The sequence below is a fragment of the Microcaecilia unicolor genome, chromosome 1 (genome assembly GCF_901765095.1).
Source record: "Microcaecilia unicolor chromosome 1, aMicUni1.1, whole genome shotgun sequence".
NCBI lineage: Eukaryota > Metazoa > Chordata > Amphibia > Gymnophiona > Siphonopidae > Microcaecilia > Microcaecilia unicolor.
In genome coordinates, this window is record NC_044031.1 from 693,222,088 (window position 1) to 693,243,038 (window position 20,951).

Below are 20,951 nucleotides of genomic sequence, written 5' to 3' on the forward strand. Positions count from 1 at the left end.
GTGCACTTAAAGCACAACTTCCTAATGCCAAAGCTTTGCTCCCCAATGCAGTGACCAAAAAAAGGTGCACTAACATGGGAAAATACACCGGACACATACGCACACAAGTCTGCATGTAGTGTCAATGTGTAAGGTCTTGTGCAAGACCTGCATTTGACAGGTAGCGCAAACTCTACTTCCTTTCTCCCCCCCCTATATACTTCCAACAACCACAGTGATTAACACCAAACTCCTATAACTATAAACCTCCCTGTTGGGCCAAGTTTACCCTTTGAATCCCCTCCCAGCTCCAGAAGCTTTCCTGATGGGCCAAATTTGTTTATTAGGCATGTATTATATACCACCTTTAGTGAATCATATCAAAGTGGTTTACACCCTAAGTTATTAACGTTAATGATAAGAAAACTGTAGCCAGATAGTATAGAAGGTCCCAACAAACAGGCAAACAATCTGCTAGATCCAGAACAACAGAAAAAAAAGAGCAGACCACATAAAAAGTTAAATGATATTTATTTCCAAGTCATTAAAAAAGCAAACGCTTTCCTTTAATCACCCAACATGGCCATGTTTCCCCCTACAAGGGCTTCATCGGGGGCTAAACAAATAACTGTAAATAAATAAATACATAAAAGGCCATTAGATAAAGTAATTAATCAAAACACCTACAACTTAAAACAAACAATATAAAAGATATGGATTCCAATAGATTCTAGAATTAAATGTAAAATTCTGATTTTAACACACAAAATTCTTTACAACAAAAAGCCTGACTATCTAGCAAATCTGATCATTCCTTATACTCCACAACGTACACTGTGTTCTTTGACTTATAATAATTAGTTATTCCCCCACCCTTCTAAGGCAAAATGGGAATCTACAAGATCCGTTTTTTAGCCCAGGCACGTTGGAATACTTACCTCAGAATCTCAGACTTGACACCTCCTTCACTTCATTTTGGTCTGCATTGAAAATTTATTTCAGCTGGCATTTGACAGTTGCTGATTCTGTATTTGAGATGTTTGAGTTTGAGGCAGTTGGCGACGATTTCTGAGGCTTGTCTGTATTCTGTATGTATGGTTCTATCTTTACTTTGAGGTGCATGTGTAGATCCCTTTCCTGTAACTTATTGCATTCCTCTTCATGTTTTTAATTGATTGATTTTTTTTTATTGTATGTTACTGCCTCAACTCGGGCGAATAAACGATTTCTACTGCACTACCCATTAGTGGTTTGAAGATGATTTTATAGCACTAGTTTTTCTTCGTGCATCAGGAGTAACATTAGTGCAGGCAAATTAAGCATAAACCACTTCGCTAACAGATAGTGAGGCTTACTGTATCAGCCCCAGAGAGAGGGAGAATGTGTGTGTGACTGATTGTATGTTCCATACAGAAAAAGAATGTTTGTGATTGGGTATTTCAGATTCAGAGAGAGCCTGTGGCATTGTATGTCTCTGATAGTGACTCTTTGTAATCTAGAGTGTGTTAGACAGAGGGAGACTGTTCCACTGCCATTTCCTAGTACACTATATTAATACTGAAAGAAGACTTTCACTGCAGTGCAGACTTTGGTTTGCTGTAGAAAATACGGTACATTTCAGTGTGCCATGCAGTACAAAAAATATGGTTAGATGAGTCACTCATGAATGTGTGGGTGTCTCGTGTATTCCTTTCAGTGGTTCACTCTGAAAGATGAGTGTGTATCTGGCTTCCTCTGATTTGTAGAACTATAGCTTTCTCCTTTAGAATATGTTCAGTTTTTATGCATTTTAATTTATGCTTACTGAGAGGGAATCCATTTTGCTTTGCTGACAAAAAAAAAAAAAAAACGAGCTCCATGACTAAGTAGGCTGCAGAAGTTGCCACACAGTAGACTAGAGCTAGATTGGTAGTGGAAAAACCGGGATAATTGCAGACGTATTTGTCAGAAAACCCCCCCATGATCATATGAGTGGCACCAAGTAAGTGATGTTTCAGTCTGGAAACCAGAAAAAAAATTTCCAGACCTAAAGCTGAGAGTTTAAGTTTGTAACATAGATTACTACATTTGTGCAGACCAATGCAAATGCTCCTTAAAGCCGGAGCAGTACCACCTACAGTCCTCCATGTATTTACAGGCAATTTTCAGGAGCCTGATGTGTTACACTTTAGTACCACTGTACTTTGTAGTTAATTTTTAAAGCTGCAGGAACATGCATACAAAATTGCTACATATCCTTTTCTCTGTTATTTGTGCTGATATCTGATTGGGGCTAAAACATGTGTAGTTTAGAAAATCAAATCTGTATACATTGTTTCCTTCCCCTAATCTGTTGGTTCTCAACTCAGTCCTTGGGGCACACTTAGATAGTCAGGCTTTCAGGATATCCATAATGAATATGCTTGAGATAAATTACGTTTGTGTATGATAAACGTTGTACATGCAATCTTATGCATATGTACTGTGAATATGCTAAAAACCTGGCTGGCTGGGGCTCGTCCCAAGGACTGGGTTCGCAAACCCTGCCCTAATCTAGCCTTGCCTTTTAAATCTATATTGTGGAAGCCTGTACATATATCTAAACACTCGAGGGGGGGGGGGGGGGAAACGACAGTTTTTCACCAGGGCAGTCTCGCCAGATAAATTCTGCCCTTTGATTGTTTTGTACTGTATTTATTCCTCATTAGAGCACAAGTTTCTGATGTTAGCAGCTGCTTCCAGAATTGCTTAGATGTAAAGTTAGTTACTTCTCCTTCAGACTGCTGACTGAATAATGATTTGAAAAAGTGTGCATTTGTGATAGTACTGCTGCTTTAAAGCATTCTGTTAATCTTAATACAGGGAGCCAGCCTGACAGAAACTGCAGAGGTAGTAGGAGGGGAAGCTTCCTGGCATGCCCACTCATTGTGCACTTTAATTGTGTTCATGTCCTGTGGTACACTGGAGATGGGAGTGTGCAACACTTTTCTTGCTTGTGATTTTTTGGTCCTCCTGCTGTCCCATGCTTTTTTCTCTTTAATGCTGTTTGTTTCTCATTATGTTAAAAGTAGCCATGACATAAATCAAGGGTTTTTTTCCCTCTCATTTGTTCCTGTGTTATAAATCTATACAGCTTGATTCAGACGTTTTCTGTAGCCATGTAGGGATTTATCCAAGTGGCTCTCTTAAAAATAAATAAATAAAAGTTTGACTCTGTTACCTAGCAGGATTTGTTTTGTTACTAGCAATTTGCTTTCTTTTACTTTAACAGCAAATCTATATACTGGGTTTCTAATATTTACTCATGTATTATCCCTCAGATTGTATATAGTGTGACCGGAGTTGCGCACACAACTTAATTATCTTAACAAGCCAGTCAGCATTGATAATTGCCACTTCATAGGCAATTATTGACACTAATTGGCATTAATTAGAATTTATGTGCAGAATTTGCTAAGCGTATTCTGTAAAGTTCTGCATGCAAATTAAGATGCAGAACTGAAAAGGGGTGTGGCCATGGGCGCACAGGCCGTGGCGCATTGATAACACTGAGCAGTTGAGCAACGAGTACAGATAACTTTAGCCATTAAAAGCTATATACCAATAAAAATTGAAAAACATTAGGAAAACATTGAGTTAAAATGAACAGTTAAGGGCGGAAGGAGGTTTTTTGCCTAAGATGAGATTGTATGCTCCTTGATATATAAGGCTTATAGCCACATCAAGTAGGAGCTTCCTTTTTGAGGCTTTTTCCTCCCCGTTCTCCAATTTTACTTTAAGCCAGTTAAGAGCTGGATGCATGCAGTCTATTAGAAGCTGTAATAAAGTCGTGATTTTTTGAAGGGGACTATATAGTTGCATGGAATAGGTGGGTCATGGGCATTTCTAAAATCTACGCGTGCTGATATACAATACACCCACTCCACGCTTAAGTTAGTTGCCCACATTTACACAAAGTTTTACTTGGCGTAAATACACCTGTGACTAAATTTAGTCGCATGGATGGACACTAGGCATATCCTATAAACTGCGCCTTCTGGTCATAGTTTATAGAAAATGCCTAGGTGTATTTTTTTTACGGCACCTATAGAAGAATCTGGTCCTATCTTCATGAATGTTCAGAATACTAGCATATGTTCGCACATTCACACACATTCCACCATGACACCTAAGCACTATTCTGCAAGTACCTGCTTTACTAGGACCGAGCATAGGAGGAACATAGACAGGCCTTCCACTTAGGATACTTATAACGTACAGAATACTGTAAGCTACCCGCATCCCTGTGGCACTTAGGTACTGATGCGCACCAGATCCGTGGCTGGCATAAGCAGTAGTGCGCGTTAATACTCATTTACACTAGTAGTCTATAAAGGAACATAGGCAGCTACTTTCTTTTATAAAATAGGCTCCTACCACATGCGTTGTTATAGAATTGTCTCCCATATATATAATTATTTCTTTAAACAGCCTCAAAATGTTTTTAAGTTGTTTGCTTCCTTTTTTTCTCTCTTTCTCCAAATGCTTTTTTTTTTTTTTTTTTTAGGTGGGCGTGACTGGAACTCAGAGACGTGGGCCCAGTCACAGCAAGTCTGTATCCAGGGAAACAACAAGCAGTGCTCTGCCAACTCAGCCTGTTGCAACTGAAGGTGTGGTCACCAAGAAAAAGAAGCAAAATAAAGGCAAAAGGGCTAAAAGATGGCAAAAATGGGACATAAAAATACAGCAAAGGCAAGCCCAGGTGGTACAGAAATAAGTAAAACATGGAAGGACATAAAAGAAACGGAACCTTTGGTTTGTGCATCTGTGAATGTTAGAGGGCACTGGCAGAGGAAGTGAGTGAAACAGCCATACTCAGGAATGTGTTATAAACTGCCAAGACTGGAGCTTAACCGTTAACCCCTCAGTCACATTTTGGTCTGAACCAGATGTGAATTCCAGAGACATTGAAACTGCTGCTTAGCTGCCTTCTTATAGGAATACTTTTTGTTCTGATAGGAGGTTAGCTTTCGAAATGGCAGTAGCTATAGGGGTACTAACTGGTGGAGCAGTATAAGGGGGGGTGGTTTGGTTGGAAGTCAGGAAAATATGTAATTCCATATCCCTCTGCTTTTGGTAGTCTATGTTCCGTTTGTTAATTATTTTATATCTTGGTATTTTATTTTATGCAAATACACCTGGGTACTAATAAAAACGAACATAGTTCTAGTTTTCTTTCCCTTTTATAATAAAGTAATGTGGGTATAGACCACTTAATTGCATAATATTAAAGGTCAGCAGGCAAGTTGTAGGTGATACCTTTTTATTGGACTATTTTGAAAGAGAGTTTATTCTGTTTATCAGGTGAGTGCAAAGCTAGTAACCAGTGTCATAATGTTTGTCCAATAGAAAAATGTGTATATTGGTCATTACATTTGTGCAGACTGGGTTCCTGCAATTTGCTGGCATACTGTGTACTCCTAGATGTTTCTGAAGTGGTACATTTTTAAGCAGCTTGGTTGAAAAATGTAGTAGAAATCCACGCCATTATTTTTATTAATAAGACAAGCTGCTGGAATTTCAAGTTAATGGGACCTTATCTGAATGCACTAGTCTTGATAGTAATGAGCTCTTTTGCATTTCTAGGGTCTTGGCTATGATAATCTACTTTTCTAGATTTGAAGCCTAGGAAAATTTGAATATTTAAGATAAGCATCACTACCATGATCAATTTGAAGCATATGGAGGTACTTTTATAAAGTTGTTTACACACATATGTGACCTCTTATAAAATTCCAACTGGCTTAGAAGTACATGCGTTGAAATGATGCTACATATATTGCCATTAGGTGTTTACAGGGCAGATTTTGGATAGGGCATGGACAGCATTCACAAATACACTCATAAATAGGCTAATTTACATGCATGCTTGAATTACCCAGGCATAGATATTTGCACCTGCATGCTTGAATTACCCAGGCATAGATATTTGCACCTGCTCTCGAGCAGGTGTAAATGTCTGCACCTGCAAGATAGACATGATTTCTACCATTTATAGTACTATTTTATAAAGGCACGTAGGCGCTTGTATGTCATAAAATAGCATCTAAGTAGGCTTCTACTTGACCTTTTAAAATTACCAATTTTCACATGTAAAATGCTGTTTTACCTGCTTAAATAAGCAGTTATCACATCATACCTAAAGCTACGTGCGATGCAAGTCAGCACATATGTATACATTAGGCATGCTCAGGGCAGAATTTGGGTAGGACTTGAGCAGATTTACAGTTTACCTGTATGTTGTGCGCATGTATAGTTACACTTAATCCTGAGCAAGAGTAATGTTCTTACCTTTAACCTAGATGCAATTTTTGCAAGATTTGGGCTAGTATTTAAAAAAAAAATACATAGTAAAACCCAGGGAAATGGTAATTTAACTGCAAACAATAAATTTCTAAAAACGTAAAGTATATCTAAAACCCATGCTCGTCATGTTTCACCAGTACACAGTGTCGGGGGAAAGGTTTTAAAACTGTTGAAAAGCTACTGTGAAGTAGTCTGACTCTCGTGGCCCGATGCGTAGAACTCCCACAGTAAGCCAACAGCATAGAAAATACACCACCGGCCCAGCACAGAAAATTAAATTAGTTCACCAATGCACAAAGGAATTGGTATGCAAATTATATGCATGCTGTTAAAGCAAAAGCAAACAGGGGGGATGTGCTTGGCGCATGTACAGAAGAGTTTCGCGATAAACCCAGCTCCTGTTTTCATGTGTCAGGCAAACCCAAATGTGAGGTACAAATTGACGTCTGTTTTCTGTGCCTTTAAATATAAGCTTTTTAGTTTTTAATTTCTTTTTTCTTGGAAGGCTTATATTTAAACACAGGAAACAGGTGCTAATGTGTGCTTTCACTTTCAGACTCGTGCTCATTTGTTTCTCACTACTGGTGCTTAGGGGCTTGCACGGGCTTCCTTTTGCTTCAGAATTAAAGAAAAAAAACAGCAGATTTTAAAGAAAGAATCATGAGAAATCCTCTTTTCAAATACCCTGCTCAGAGCTGGCATCATTTTTTCAGTGGTAAGGGCAGTTTTGTTTTGTGCACTGTTGTCTGAGCATTGGGAGGGAATAGGAAATTACTTCATTAACATCCATTTGACTACATTAGCATTCTATTTATGCTAATCTTTAGCACGTTCATTGTTTCCCACACTAGAGCCTCTGAGCATTCTGCCAGCGCTAATGGCCTCTAGCGCCCGCATTTGCTTCTGAGCATCGGGGCCTCAGAGAAACCGAAATCAATATGGACAGTGTCATTCATAAACTCTATGAGGAGAAACTTGTATGGGTTCCTTGACGTCACCGATAACTATCCCCACTGGACAGCGATTGGTAGATACCAATGGAGGCCAGAACCCCCACAGGTTTCTGCCTATGGAGTTTTATGTATGACACCACTATATACTCAGGGTAATATTACCCACAGTAGAACCCTGGAGTTGGGGAGGGAAAATACACACATAGCTGGCATTTTCAACCCTTTGAGAATCCTATGCATGTTCCTTGAACAACTGAAGAGGTGACTCAAAGGAGGAGCATTATTTAACCAGAGGGTATGGCCATAATAAAAGGTGCTGATCTTTTATTCTGAAAGGAGGTGTCATAAATGAAAGGAGATACATTAGGGCAAAGGAGAAGGCAAAAAATGAAGTAGCAGAGCCAAGAAAAAGAATAGCTAATATTTAGAGCAATTTAGTCATATATATTACAATGTGGAGTATATATTTTAACTGTTTAAATTATAGGACAGACAACGAGGAGGAGTAATGTTATAAGAGGTACCTATTAAAAGTTCTCAGAGGACAAGCAGGCTGCTTGTTCTCACGTGGGTCGACATCTGCGTCGGCCCAGGAATCAGCATTTTGCCAGCAAAATAAAACAAAGTTTTGCTAGTTTTCTAGTGTGCAGATTGCACGCACTGCGCGTGCGCAGACGACTTCCCGCCCGTCGCATGAGCGTGCTTCCTCAGTTTTTTCTTGTCCACGGCGGAGAGACAGCGTTTTTACACTTCTCTTCGCTTTTGGCCCGTGAGAAAGAGTCTTGACGACGAGTTCGTTTACTTTTATTTTTATTTTTCACCTCATTCTTAAAAAAAAAAAAATTTTTTTAAACTTCTCCCGTATTTTTCTAGTTTTTAGCACCTTTTTTATAAGTTTTCTTTCTGTTTCGATGCTTACGACTTTCAAGCTGCACGGCCGGGTTCTTTCCTTTCTTTTGTGCCCTTTTTTCTTTTCAAGGCACAATCAAGTCATTTGATTTCGCCAAAGCCGTTTTCCCTTCAACGTCATCGAAGACACCCAGCAGCTTCAAGCGTTGTACGTGGTGCAACCGGACTATTTCAGGTACCGATACTCACGCCTGGTGTATCCAATGCCTTGGTCCCGACCATAGCCCAGCCGCTTGTACTCTGTGTCTTCGTATGAAGAAACGGACTCAAGCGTCTTGAGAAGCCCAATGAGAAAAACTTTTGGGGGCTCAGTTCAGTCCTTCGACATCGACATTGGTACCGAGATCGTTGACATAGACAGGAGCATCGACGTCGGGAAGAAAGATAATGGCTGCTGAGAGACCAACTTGCACTAGGGAGCAGTGAGACGTCGAGTGGTTCTCCACCTGCCTCGAGGCCTCCTGTTATGCAGGCCCCCCTGGGACCGACCTTCATCGGACCCGGCCCCGAGGAGACGTGAGGATTCCACGCCCTCATCGGTACCGAGGAGTCTCGATGACGGGCGTTGATGAAGGCGAAGAAGCACCGCCATCGTTCTCCTTTGACACATGGTACCGGGAGCTCCGGGGCGTCAAGAGAGTCGGCACCCGAGAAGTGTCAACGCCGAGAGGATCGCTCCCCCTCGATACAGGAGGTGCTGATGCGCCGGTCTCCTAGCAGCCCAGTGCCTGCTCCCGAGCCTCCACAGATTCTGACACCGCCTATTCCACAGACCCCGCAGCCTTCTCCGATGGCGGCTCTCAACGAGCGCATTCGGGCCTCGTTTCCAGAACTTCTGGAGGGACTGCTACGACAGTCAGCTTCGGTGTCAGGGGTGCTTGTGTTTTCTGTACCTGCTGCTGCAGCGGTGTCTGGCCCTTCGCCTGCGGTGAGGTCCCCGACCGCGATGCCACTTGCGGCATCCACGTCGGCTGCCACCCAAGTCGACTCCCCTTCGATGTTAGTGGAGGGAGCTTCGTCGCAGTCGGACCGAGCATCGGCCTCTCAACATCACCATAGAGAACATCGTTCCTCGGCATCGAGGCAGGTTCAGTGTCGAAGCACCTTAACTCAGGTTCTATCCGATACTGAGCAGGAGCGTTCATGGGAGTCAGAAGAGGATCCCAGGTACTTCTCTTCTGATGAGTCCTTTGGAATTCCCTCTGATCCTTCCCCTCCGTCAGAAAGGAGACTATCTCAACCGGAGAGTCTGTCCTTTTCCTCTTTTATCCGGGAAATGGCTACGGCTATTCCCTTCCCTGTGGAAGTTGAGGATGAGCCCAGGACTGAGATGCTCGAGGTCCTGGATTATTCTTCTCCACCTAAAGAGGCTGTGATAGTTCCTTTGCATAAGGTACTGAAGGAAGTCCTTATGCGAAACAGGTCAGCCCCTTTGTCTGGCCCCGTGGTCCCGAAAAAAGCTGAATCCCAGTATCGGATCCACAGTGAACCTGGGTTGATGAGGTCTCAGTTACCCCACAATTTCATGGTGGTGGACTCCACCCTCAAGAGAGCCAGGAGTACTAGAGACTATGCTTCGGCGCCCCCAGGCAGAGAGGCTAGAACTCTTGACTCTTTTGGGAGGAATACGTACCAGGCCGCTATTCTCGCCACCAAGATGCAGTCTTACCGGCTCTTCACGAGCGTGAACTTGCGGGACTCGATACGGCAACTGTCAAGCTTGGTTGTTACACTCCCTATGGAGCTGGCTGAGCCTTTTCGCCAGGTGGTCAGGCAGCAGAAGGTGTGTCGAAAGTTCCTGGCCAGGGGTACATTTGACACTTTTGACGTGGCATCCAGAGTTGCTGCTCAAGGTATAGTGATGCGCAGATTCTCATGGCTGCTTGTCTCTGACATGGATCATTCTGTCCAACAGCGGATGGCGGATGTTCCTTGCCTGGGGGATAACCTTTTTGGTGAAAAAGTAGAAGATCTAGTTGATCAGATCAAGAATCATAATGATGCTATGGATTCTCTCTCCCACCGGACGTCTTCTGCTGCTGCCTCCTCATTTAGGAGGTTTTTTGGCGGGAGGAGAAGTGCTCCCTATTCCTATTCTAGGCGTAGGTACACTCTTGTTTCTCGGCAGCCTGCCCAGGCTCAACCCCAGCGCACTCGTTCTCGTCAACAGTGTGCGACTAAGGCCCATACTGCTCCCCAGCAAAAGCAAGGGACGGGCTTTTGAATGGCTCCAGTTAAGTATAGCCTCAATAAAAGTGTCCGTACCGGACGACTTACCGGTTGGAGGGAGGTTGATATTTTTTCACCAGCGGTGTCATCGTAAAACCTCCGACAGGTGGGTTCTTCAAATAGTCTGGTTAGGATACACTCTCAATCTGGAATCCAAACCTCCAAATTGTCCACCGGGAGTTCAGTCTTGCAGTTCCCAGCACAAGCAGGTACTTGCAGAGAACTCCCCACCCTTCTAAAGGCAGGTGCGGTTGAAGCCGTTCCACCAGGGGAAGAAGGGCTGGGATTCTATTCCAGGTACTTCCTTGTGCAGAAGAAAACAGGGGGGATGCGTCCCATCCTAGACCTAAGGGGCCTGAACAAATTTCTAGTTCGAGAAACGTTCAGGATGGTTTCCCTGGGCACCCTTCTTCCCATGATTCAAGAGAAAGATTGGCTATGCTCTCTGGACTGGATGCTTACACACATATCGTGATCCTTCCAGCTCACAGGAAGTATCTTCGATTTCGGCTGGTAGCTCAGCACTTTCAGTACTGTGTGCTGCCCTTTGGTCTGGTGTCTGCACCCAGAGTATTCACAAAGTGCTTGGCGGTAGTCGCAGCGTCGCTACGCAGATTGGAAGTGCATGTGTTCCCTTATCTCAACGATTGGCTGGTGAAGAGCACCTCGAAGGCAGGCGCTCAGCAGTCCATACGAATGACTATTCAGGTGCTACAACTACTGGGGTTCGTACCCCAGGTCCCATCTCACTCCAGTGCAAAAGTTGGAATTCATTGGAGCCCTGTTGAACACGAAGACAGTTCGAGCTTATCTTCCCGAGACAAGGGCAGACAACCTCCTGTCCCTGGTGTCCACAGTTCGAGCGTCTGAACAGATCACGGCTCGGCAGAGTCTTCTGGGGCACATGGCCTCCACAGTTTGTGTGATTCCCATGGCACGTCGACACATGAGATCGGCTCAGTGGACCCTAGCTTCCCAGTGGTATCAAGCTGCGGGGAGTCTAGAGGATGTAATCCTGTCCACCGACTTCCTGAATTCTCCGCAGTGGTGGGCGATTCGATCCAATCTGACCTTGGGGTGTCCATTCCAAATTCCTCAGCCACAAAAAGTGCTGACGACGGATGCATCCCTCCTGGGGTTTGGAGCTCATGTAGATGAGCTTCACACTCAAGGAGCCTGGTCCTTTCAGGAAACAGGTCTTCAGATCAATCTCCTGGAATTGCGAGTGATCTGGAACGCTCTAAAGGCTTTCAGAGACCAGCTGTCCAACCAGATCATATTGATTCAGACAGACAATCAAGTTGCCATGTATTACACCAACAAGCAGGGGGGCACCAGATATCACCCTCTGTGTCAGGAGGCCGTCCAGGTATGGCTTTGGGTGCGCCATCACAGAATGTTTCTGCAAGCCACTTACCTAGCAGGCATAAACAACAGTCTGGCTGACAGGCTGAGCAGCATAATGCAACCTCACGAGTGGTCACTGAACATGGGAGTAATTCCCAAGATTTTCTGAGCACAGGGCACCCCCTCGGTGAATCTTTTTCCCACTCAGATCAATCACAAGGTCCCTCAGTTCTGTTCCAGGCTTCAGGCCCACGACAGACAAGTGTCAGATGCCTTTCTCCTACATTGAGGAACAGGCCTTCTGTATGCGTATCCTCCCATACCTCTAGTAGGGAAGACTTTGCTGAAACTCGAGCAGGACTGCGGAACCATGATTCTGATTGTGCCCTTCTGGCCGTGTCAGATTTGGTTCCCTCTTCGTCTGGAGTTGTCTTCCGAGAAACCGTGGAGACAGGAGTGTTTTCCAACCCTCATCACCCAGAACGAGGGGTCGCTTCTGCATCCCAACCTCCAGTCTCTGGCTCTCACGGCCTGGATGTTGAGAGCTTAGAATTTGCCTCCTTGGGTCTTTCAGAGGGTGTCTCCCGTGTTTTGTTTGCTTCCAGGAAAGATTCCATGAAGAGTTGTTACTCTTTCAAATGGAAGAGGTGTTACTCGTTCAAATGGAGGAGGTTTGCTCTGGTGTGACAGCAAGGCCCTAGATCCTCTTTCTTGTCCTACACAGACCCTGCTTGAATACCTTCTACACTTGTCAGAGTCTGATCTCAAGACCAAATCCTTAAGTGTTCACCTTAGTGCGATTGTTGCTTATCGCCTTGTAGAGGGTAAGCCTATCTCTCTGGACAGCCTTTAGTTCGCTTCATGAGAGGTTTGCTTTTGTCAAAGCCCCCGGTCAAACCTCCACCAGTGTCATGGGATGTCAACGTCATTCTCACCCAGCTGATGAAAGCTCCTTTTAAGCCACTGAATTCTTGCCATCTGAAGTACTTGACCTGGAAGGTCATGTTCTTGGTGGCTGTTACTTCAGCTCGTAGGGTCAGTGAGTTTCAGCCCTTGGTAGTGCATGCACCTTATATCAGGTTTCATCACAACAGAGTAGTCCTCCGCACACACTCCAAGTTCCTGCCGAAGGTGGTGTCGGAGTTCCATCTGAACCAGTCATTTGTCTTGCCAACATTCTTTCCCCGTCCGCATACCTGCCCTGGCGAAAGCAGGTTGCATACCTTGGACTGCAAGAGAGCATTGGCCTTTTATGTGGAGCAGATGAAGCCCTTCAGACAGTCCGCCCAGTTATTTGTTTATTTCGATCCCAACAGGAGGGGAGTCGCCATCGGAAAACGCACAATCTCCAATTGGCCATCAGATTGCATTTCCTTCACTTATGCCCAAGCTGGGCTGTCTTTAGAGGGCCATGTCACGGCTCATAATGTTAGAGCCATGGCTGCGTCTGGCTCACTTAGTCTCCATTGAGGAGATTTGCAAGGCTGCAATGTATTCAACAGTCCACACATTCACATCTCACTACTGCCTTCAGCAGGATACCTGATGTGACAGTCAGTTTGGGCAGTCAGTGCTGCAGAATCTGTTCAGGGTTTACAATCCAACTCCACCCCCCTAGACCCATTTTTGTTCTGTTCCAGGCTGCACTCTGTTATTTATGGTTTCAAGTCAATCGAGGCCCAGTTGATCAGTGTTCATTGTTTTGAGTGAGCCTGGGTACTAGGGATACCCCACATGTGAGAACAAGCAGCCTGCTTGTCTTCGGAGAAAGCGAAGATACTTACCTGTAGCAGGTATTCTCCGAGGACAGCAGGCTGATTGTTCTCACAAACCTGCCCTCCTCCCTTTAGGGGTTGTTCTTGTTGTTTGTTGCTTCTATGCTTTTTGATTAAACTAAGGAAGCATGCTCACGTGATGGACTGGAAGTCGTCTGTGCATGCGTGGTGTGTGCGATTCACGCACTAGATGACTCTAGCAAAACTTTGTTTTATTTTGTTGGCAAAATCCGATTCCTGGGCCGATGCGGATGTCGACCCACATGTGAGAACAATCAGCCTGCTGTCCTTGGAGAATACCTGCTACAGGTAAGTATCTTCGCTTTTTTAAAGTGCATTTATTTTGGAAAAGCAATTTAGGTATATTTGTGCCTATATACAATAGGCTTCTAGAATAACCTGCAACAGAGCACAAATGTTTTTACACAGTTGTACCTGCTCTGCTCTGAGGCAGGTACAGCTTTCTGTGTGTACTCTTTGCAAGTATACATGCAGCTCACAAGTCTGCCAATATTATGCTCCCAGGAACATGTATGCATAGTCCACATAAAAGGACACACACGCTTCTACGTATGTATACATCCACACAATTTTATAACAGCCATTTGTTATGTAAAGCATGTGGAAAATGTTTTATAAAATTACCCCTGTTTACATACTGTAAATTATGTCCATGTAATATCATCAAGTAAGAGATTGCAGAGCACAGGGCAAAATATTACAGTGATAATTCTTGTTCTTTGGGGCATTTCAGAGGACTTTACTGTTCCTTTTTTATGCCTTTATGTATAAGAATAGATAACTTCAAATTATACATATAATTCTAAAAATTTTGATTTATAGAAGGTGTCTTTATTAAATGTTTGCAGTTTGGGGTTTTATATTATTTTATACATGTCATTTGTGAATTGTACAGAAGTATTCTTTTACATTTGAATCAGAATAAAATATATTCTAAGTAAGATCTGGTTGGTTAATAAATAACTGGGCGTAAGGTAAGCTAAATCTTCAGACAACTTGGAAGTACAGTAAACTTCACCTAATCCCTTAGGCGCGACACAAGATTTTGTTTTCTTTTGTTTTTTTTATTGACTAACATTTTGTAAGTGCATGAACGGTGAGCAGAATAAACTTTGGCAAATAAGATATATATCTTACAAGACACAGTAAGCCAAATCATAACATATGCTTAAGAGAGATTGTCCTATAGTAGACATTAATATAGAAACATAGTAACATACATAGTAGATGACGGCAGAAAAAGACCTGCACGGTCCATCCAGTCTGCCCAACAAGATAACTCATATTTGCTGCTTTTTGTGTATACCCTACTTTGATTAGTACCTGTGCTCTTCAGGGCACAGACCATATAAGTCTGCCCAGCACTATCCCCGCCTCCCAACCACCAGCCCCTCCTCCCAACCACCGGCTCTGGCACAGACCGTACAAGTCTGTCCAGTACTATTCCCTCCTCCCAACCATATGTGAACTTGGATGCAGAACAACTACAGTTTAAATTTTGTATGCTAATTTTTTATGTTGGTATTTATAACATGGAGGATGTGGCTTATTTAGAACCTTAGGCAATTAACTTCTGTCACATCATCATTTCTCCTTCCAAATAGATCAATAATAATGAGAGGGTCTTATCTGTACACACTGATTAAGGCTAGATTGTGCACACATTATTCTGTATACCGCTTAACAACCAAACTTCTACATATAGTTAAGGTGTGCATATGTGTTCTCATGGTACCACACTGCTGTTTAAATCCTGAGTTAATTAAGATATTAGCTATTAACCTTCAATGCAGAGAAGTGTGCACAAGACCTGAATGTTTAACATATAGTTACTTTTTTTAACACTGGATTGAGCCCATCACCTCAACTGGAATTCATAATAACTCTGTTGGCCACAACTCAAGCAAAGGCCTTTCTACCACAGGAAAGGATCACCACACTGGTATCTCTAGTGTGAGAAATAGACATTATTCAGCTGACATCCACCTGGCCTCATCAGTACACATGGAACAGTATTCTAGAAAGTAAGTTCAAGCCTGCTTAGAGACATCCAGGTCACCAAGACATCAACAGTCAGGCAAGTATTTTAGAAAGTGATCTGCTGAAGGAGATCCTTTTATAAAATGCCTACATGGATATCTATGCAGTGGCGTATCTAGCAGGAACACCCACTTCACAGAAGCAAACAGTGAAGATACAGATGCCAACTACATAGGCACCTAGATGTGTTAGGTTTAGCACTGCCACATCTAAGTGATGATTTTACACTACAAATGTGGCAGTGCCAAATACTGCACATCTGTGGTATACATCACCCCACCAATCAGACCCCCTCACCACTCAAAGCCTGACCCCCCCCCCCCCTCGCACACAGCCTGACCCCCTCCCTCTGCCCCTTCACCCCCACCCAGGTGGTGAAGGTCCCAATGTGCAGGCAGGAGCCCGACACATGGCAGCCTCCTTGTGATTTTCCACCCACTCCCAGACCCAAGGGGAGACTCAAGATTTACCCCCCCCCTCCCTCCCCAAATAGTTATCTGGCCCAGTCATCAGAGGGTTCAGTGCCCCAGTGTGTGTAGTAGAAAAAAATCGCCGTTAGTTGCACTAGCGAGAATGCAGCTTTATGAGCCCTTTCGTCCGCATGGAAGCGGCTTTCACTTTCGCATACAAACTGGGATGAGGATCCCATGTAGATGGACTTAACATCTATGGGTTATGGTTTCCCCAGGAAAAAATTCCATCGTATATTGCTTGGAGTTGAGGACAGTTTGGAACACTCGAAAGGCTTTAGAGATCAGTTGGTCAACACAATTCTAGTCCAAATAAACAATCGGGTTATGGTGTATTACATCAAGGAGAAAGGAATCGGATCCTACCTCCTGTGTTGGGAAATTGTCAAAATGTGAAACTGAGCTGTCTCTCATAGGATGACTGGGCCAATTATTTGGCAAGCAAGGAAAATGCCCTGGCAGACAAAAGCAGTCAAATGTACTACAACCATATGATTGGCCCCTGGACGTAAGAGTGACTCAAATGATCTTTTAAGTATAGGGCATACTATGATGGATCTCTTTCTCATTCTTCAGAATTGCTTCAGGATAGGGACACATGGCAAACTAGTCTTGGATGCTTTCTTCCTATATTAGAGGTAGGGTCTTCTTCTGTATTTGTATGATCTGAAGACTCTTGAACCTCAAGTGGAATCAAATAACCATAATTCTCTTAGCACCCTGCTCACCAAGATGTGTTTGCTTTTCTCTTCCTTTGGAGCTTTCTGAATCAGCTAGTCAGCCAAATACAGATGGACCCAGATGCCTTCCTTCCAAAGGAACTGCAGCCATTACTTTGGAAAAGGTCCTGGGGACCACTGTGAATCCAAATGGAAGCACTCTGAGCTTAAAAACTTTTGACGGAGAATGTTGAATCAAAGGAACCTCCTGTGAGAATCCTAAATAGGAACGTGAAAGTAACACTTCAGACAAATTCAGGGACATTGGAAACTCCCTTGGTCTGACTGCCACTATAACAGACTACAGAGTCTCCATATGAAGGCAAGAGATATGAAGAGAAACATTTACATCCTTTCTTGGGAGCCACAAAGTAAAGAAAATGTTTCATTCAATGTGGAAACTCAAGCGTGTAAAACCTTTCTTCCTGAGGGAAATTTTCCATAATTTAATTCAATCAATGGTAATAAGCCACGTTGATTACTGCAATGGAATCTATGCGGGATGTAAAGAACTCACAAAGAAACTCCAGACAGCCCAAAACACAGCAGCCAGGTTGATATTTGGTAAAACATGATTCCAAAGCGCCACACCACTCTGTGAAAAACTGCACTGGCTTCCAATCAGAGAACGCATCACTTTCAAAACCTGCACACTGGTCCATAAGATTATCTACGGTGAAGTCCCAGGTTACATGATTGACCTGATTAATCTCCCAACCAGAAATAGTACCAGTTTGTCACGGACTTACCTGAATCTCCAGTACCCAAATTGCAAAGGACTTAAATACAAGACAACCCATGTGTCCAACTCTTACATAAGCACATGACTGTGGAACGCACTGCCACAAGCTGTGAAAACAATCTACGATCACCTAAAATTCAGAAAATCATTAGACTCATCTATTCGGAAAGGCATACCCGACTGACCCAACTTAAATGCCTCAACTCTGCAACACTTCACAACCAAAGATTGTATTGGACATTATCAAACCCTCCTTACCTTTAACCCCACGTACCTGATCCACCATAGCATCTTTTGTACTTGTCCCCTACCAGACTTGGCGAATGCCTTTAAGGTACTATGTAAGCCACATTGAGTCTGCAAATGGAAAATGTGGGATACAAATGTAACAAATAATAATAATATAGTAGCAACCTTGATCAGTCATGCTTCCCTGATGGTATTGGTTCAGTGACCCACATTTGTATCGGCCTGCACAAGGTCTTGCCAACTGGCACCCTCCTTTCTGTTGCCCCACAGGGGGGACACCTTAAAGGCATCAGAAATGGATTCCTTTAAATCTAAGGCATAACCACTCTGGTTAAAACAGACAGAGGCAACCTCCCAATTGGGACACTCAGGGCTGCTGCAACTCGTTGGGTTCTCTTGACTTTCAAAGAGGAGGAAGGGCTGACTCTTGTGTCCACCTCCTTTTTGTTAGGAAGGTACCATAAGAGTCCTCTTGCCTGCTGAAACTTTCCCCAATCCTTTAAACAGGCTGTACCCAAGGAGCCTTTGGAGGAGGAACAGGGATAATTCTCAGTCAGCCACTGAGGTCTAGCATCACCCAGATCCTTGACTAGCTTGTCCAGGTCCAACCCAAAGAGCAGTTTGCCCCTAAAAGGGAGTTTACTCAAATGCCTTAGATGCAAAGACCAGTTGCAAATAAACTGCACACCCTTGCTGCTGAGACTACAGAGTACAAACTAATGCAAACCAGATTACAGAGCATGTCCACAATCAAAGCAGCTTCAGACACCAGCCTCACTCATTCTGGATTTTTGGGCAACTACTGAATCCACTTCAGCATGGCACGAGTGACATAGTCACTACATACTACCACCTGCATTCCCAGTGCTGAAGAACAGAAGACCTGCTTGAGAAGAACCTCAACTTTCCAGGCCTGAGAGGCCTATAGTGCACTAATTACCTAGTGACTGCCATAGCTAGTGCATCAACTTGAGAAAATCTGAACAAAATGTCCAAATCCTGCTGAGGTGGGGAATAAAGCTTCCCCATAATTAAGATCCTTTCATAACTATTTCTGGAGTCCCTCATTCTGAGGATCAACTTCCTGAGGGTTTTGTGGAGCAGAAAATATTTAGATGGCTTGCAGAAACTGTCCAAGATAGGGTCACCCTCTGACAACTCTTCAGGTGTAGGCTCCTCCATCCACAGAGACACTGTTATTTGTGTAATGAAAGAAGACAACTTCTTTTCATAGAGCACTAAAGAATTGAAGACTTATTGCCCTCCTCTGGGAAAAAGCTGCAAAGGGGACTTGCCGCTTCATTTTTTTTTCATCAGTCTCCCAAATGTCCTCTAGGGATGAAAATGAAATCAGGTCAGTAGCAATGTCATCGTGCCTAGCCTAGGGCACTTAGAGCCTCTAACCCTCACTGGGAGAGCAATACAGAGCCTTTTCTGTTGACCTGCTGCCCTCCCAGATCCTAAGTGTACCTCCTGCTTTCAGAAGGCTTTAGATGTCCTGTGTTTGCCTTAAGACAGTCTTCTGCAGAAACTTTGGCCCCAAGGTGGGGGAAGATATCAAGCCTCTGCTATACTTTTGTGCTCTTCTTGCAGCCCATAGATTACTCTCTATCCACTGCCTGAACAGGTTTTCTGCTGAGCAGATGTGTCTGGGCTTTGATTCCCAGCAGACCACAAACCACAGCAAAAACTGGAGCATGGGCTGTTAAAATCACCAAAATAACTTCCCTGATAGTGAAGGGGCTTTGCCCCCATTGTTGGGCTGTTTTAAAACTTTCAAAGATAAGCCAGGCATTGCTTTGGTTTGTCCCCCCCCCCCCCCCCCCCCCCACACACACACACACACTCACTTTTAATTTGACTAATCTCAGGTGATTTGTTCTCTTGAGGGGCTTTATTACAAGCCCAGAATCCTAGTTGCCCCCACACACTATCATACCCTCACTTACCCAAACTTCCACAAACCCACTCATCTTAGAGCTAGCATTATCTAGCATCATTTCTCCGAGGACAAGCAGGCTGCTTGTTCTCACTGATGGGTTGACGTCCTCGGCAGCCCCCTCCATCGGAAAGTTTACTAGCAAAGGCCTTTGCTAGTCCTCGCGCGCCCATGCGCACTGCGCATGCGCGGCCGTCTTCCCGCCCGAAACCGGCTCGAGCCGGCCAGTCTTCTTTCGTCCGCGCTCGGTACGGTCGTGTTACGCCGTTGTGCCCCAGAGAGTCGACCTCGCGCGTCCTTTTCGACGTGTTTTTTTGCTGTTTTTCCTTGGAAAAAGTTCGGGAAGAGCTCCGGTAGTGTTCCGGAAGACCCTTTCGGGTTTTCTGCCCTTCCCGTATTTCTCAGTTTTGCCCCATAAGTTTTCTTTCGTTGTCGGGGTAGGCCTCTTTTGGCCTCGGTCGAGATTTTTCTCCCTCTAAATTTTGGTGCTTCAATTTTCGCCATTTCGGCTTTTGATTTCGCCGGCGTGATTTTTCCGCCCATGACATCGAAGCCTTCCAGCGGCTTCAAGAAGTGCACCCAGTGCGCCCGGGTAATCTCGCTCACTGATAGGCACTCTGCGTGTCTTCAGTGTCTAGGGGCCCAGCACCGCCCTCAGAACTGCAGTCTGTGTTCCCTGTTACAAAGGCGGACTCAGGTAGCGAGATTAGCCCAGTGGAACGTTTGTTCTCGGGCTCTTCGTCGGCATCGGCAACCGGAGGCATCGAGTGCATCGACGTCGTCAGCGTCCGGACCATCTTCCTTGGCTGCCGCTCCATCGACTGCATCGAGGCATCGGACCTCTGCATCGGCGCCGAGGCATCGGGCGACTGCATCGACGTCGGTGGTACCGAGACTTCGTCTGCTGATGTCGTCGGACGGAGGTGCATCGTCAAGAGTGCAGGTGAGGGCTGTCCATTCCCCTGCTGGTGGCGGTGAGCCTTCGGGTGGGTCTCCTCGTACCCTGAGGGCTCCTGCGGTACAGCCCCCCCGGGATCGACCCTCTTCGGTCTCGGCCCCGAGGAAGCGACGGATGGATTCTACGTCCTCCTCGTCGGTGCCGGGGAGCTCCGGTGACATGCTTCGGAAGAAATCGAAGAAGCATCGACACCGGTCTCCTCCCCATGTCGGCACCGAGAGCTCTGGGTCGCCGAGGGATTCGGCACCCAGCAGGCATCGGCACCGAGAGGACCGCTCACCCTCTGTTCAGGAGGTG

General features: G+C 44.6%; 1 protein-coding gene across 2 annotated transcripts in view; it reads left to right on the forward strand.

Annotated features, from left to right (window-relative positions):
• ICE2 (interactor of little elongation complex ELL subunit 2) overlaps positions 1 to 5,868 on the forward strand; it is a 161,685-nt gene extending 155,817 nt beyond the window's left edge. For both annotated transcript variants that reach the window (XM_030188449.1, XM_030188450.1), the window contains one exon: positions 4,505 to 5,868. In XM_030188449.1, coding sequence (XP_030044309.1) covers positions 4,505 to 4,714 — 210 coding nt within the window. In that variant the 3' untranslated portion in view covers positions 4,715 to 5,868. The remainder of the gene's footprint in view (positions 1 to 4,504) is intronic.
• The last annotated feature ends 15,083 nt before the right edge of the window (positions 5,869 to 20,951 follow it).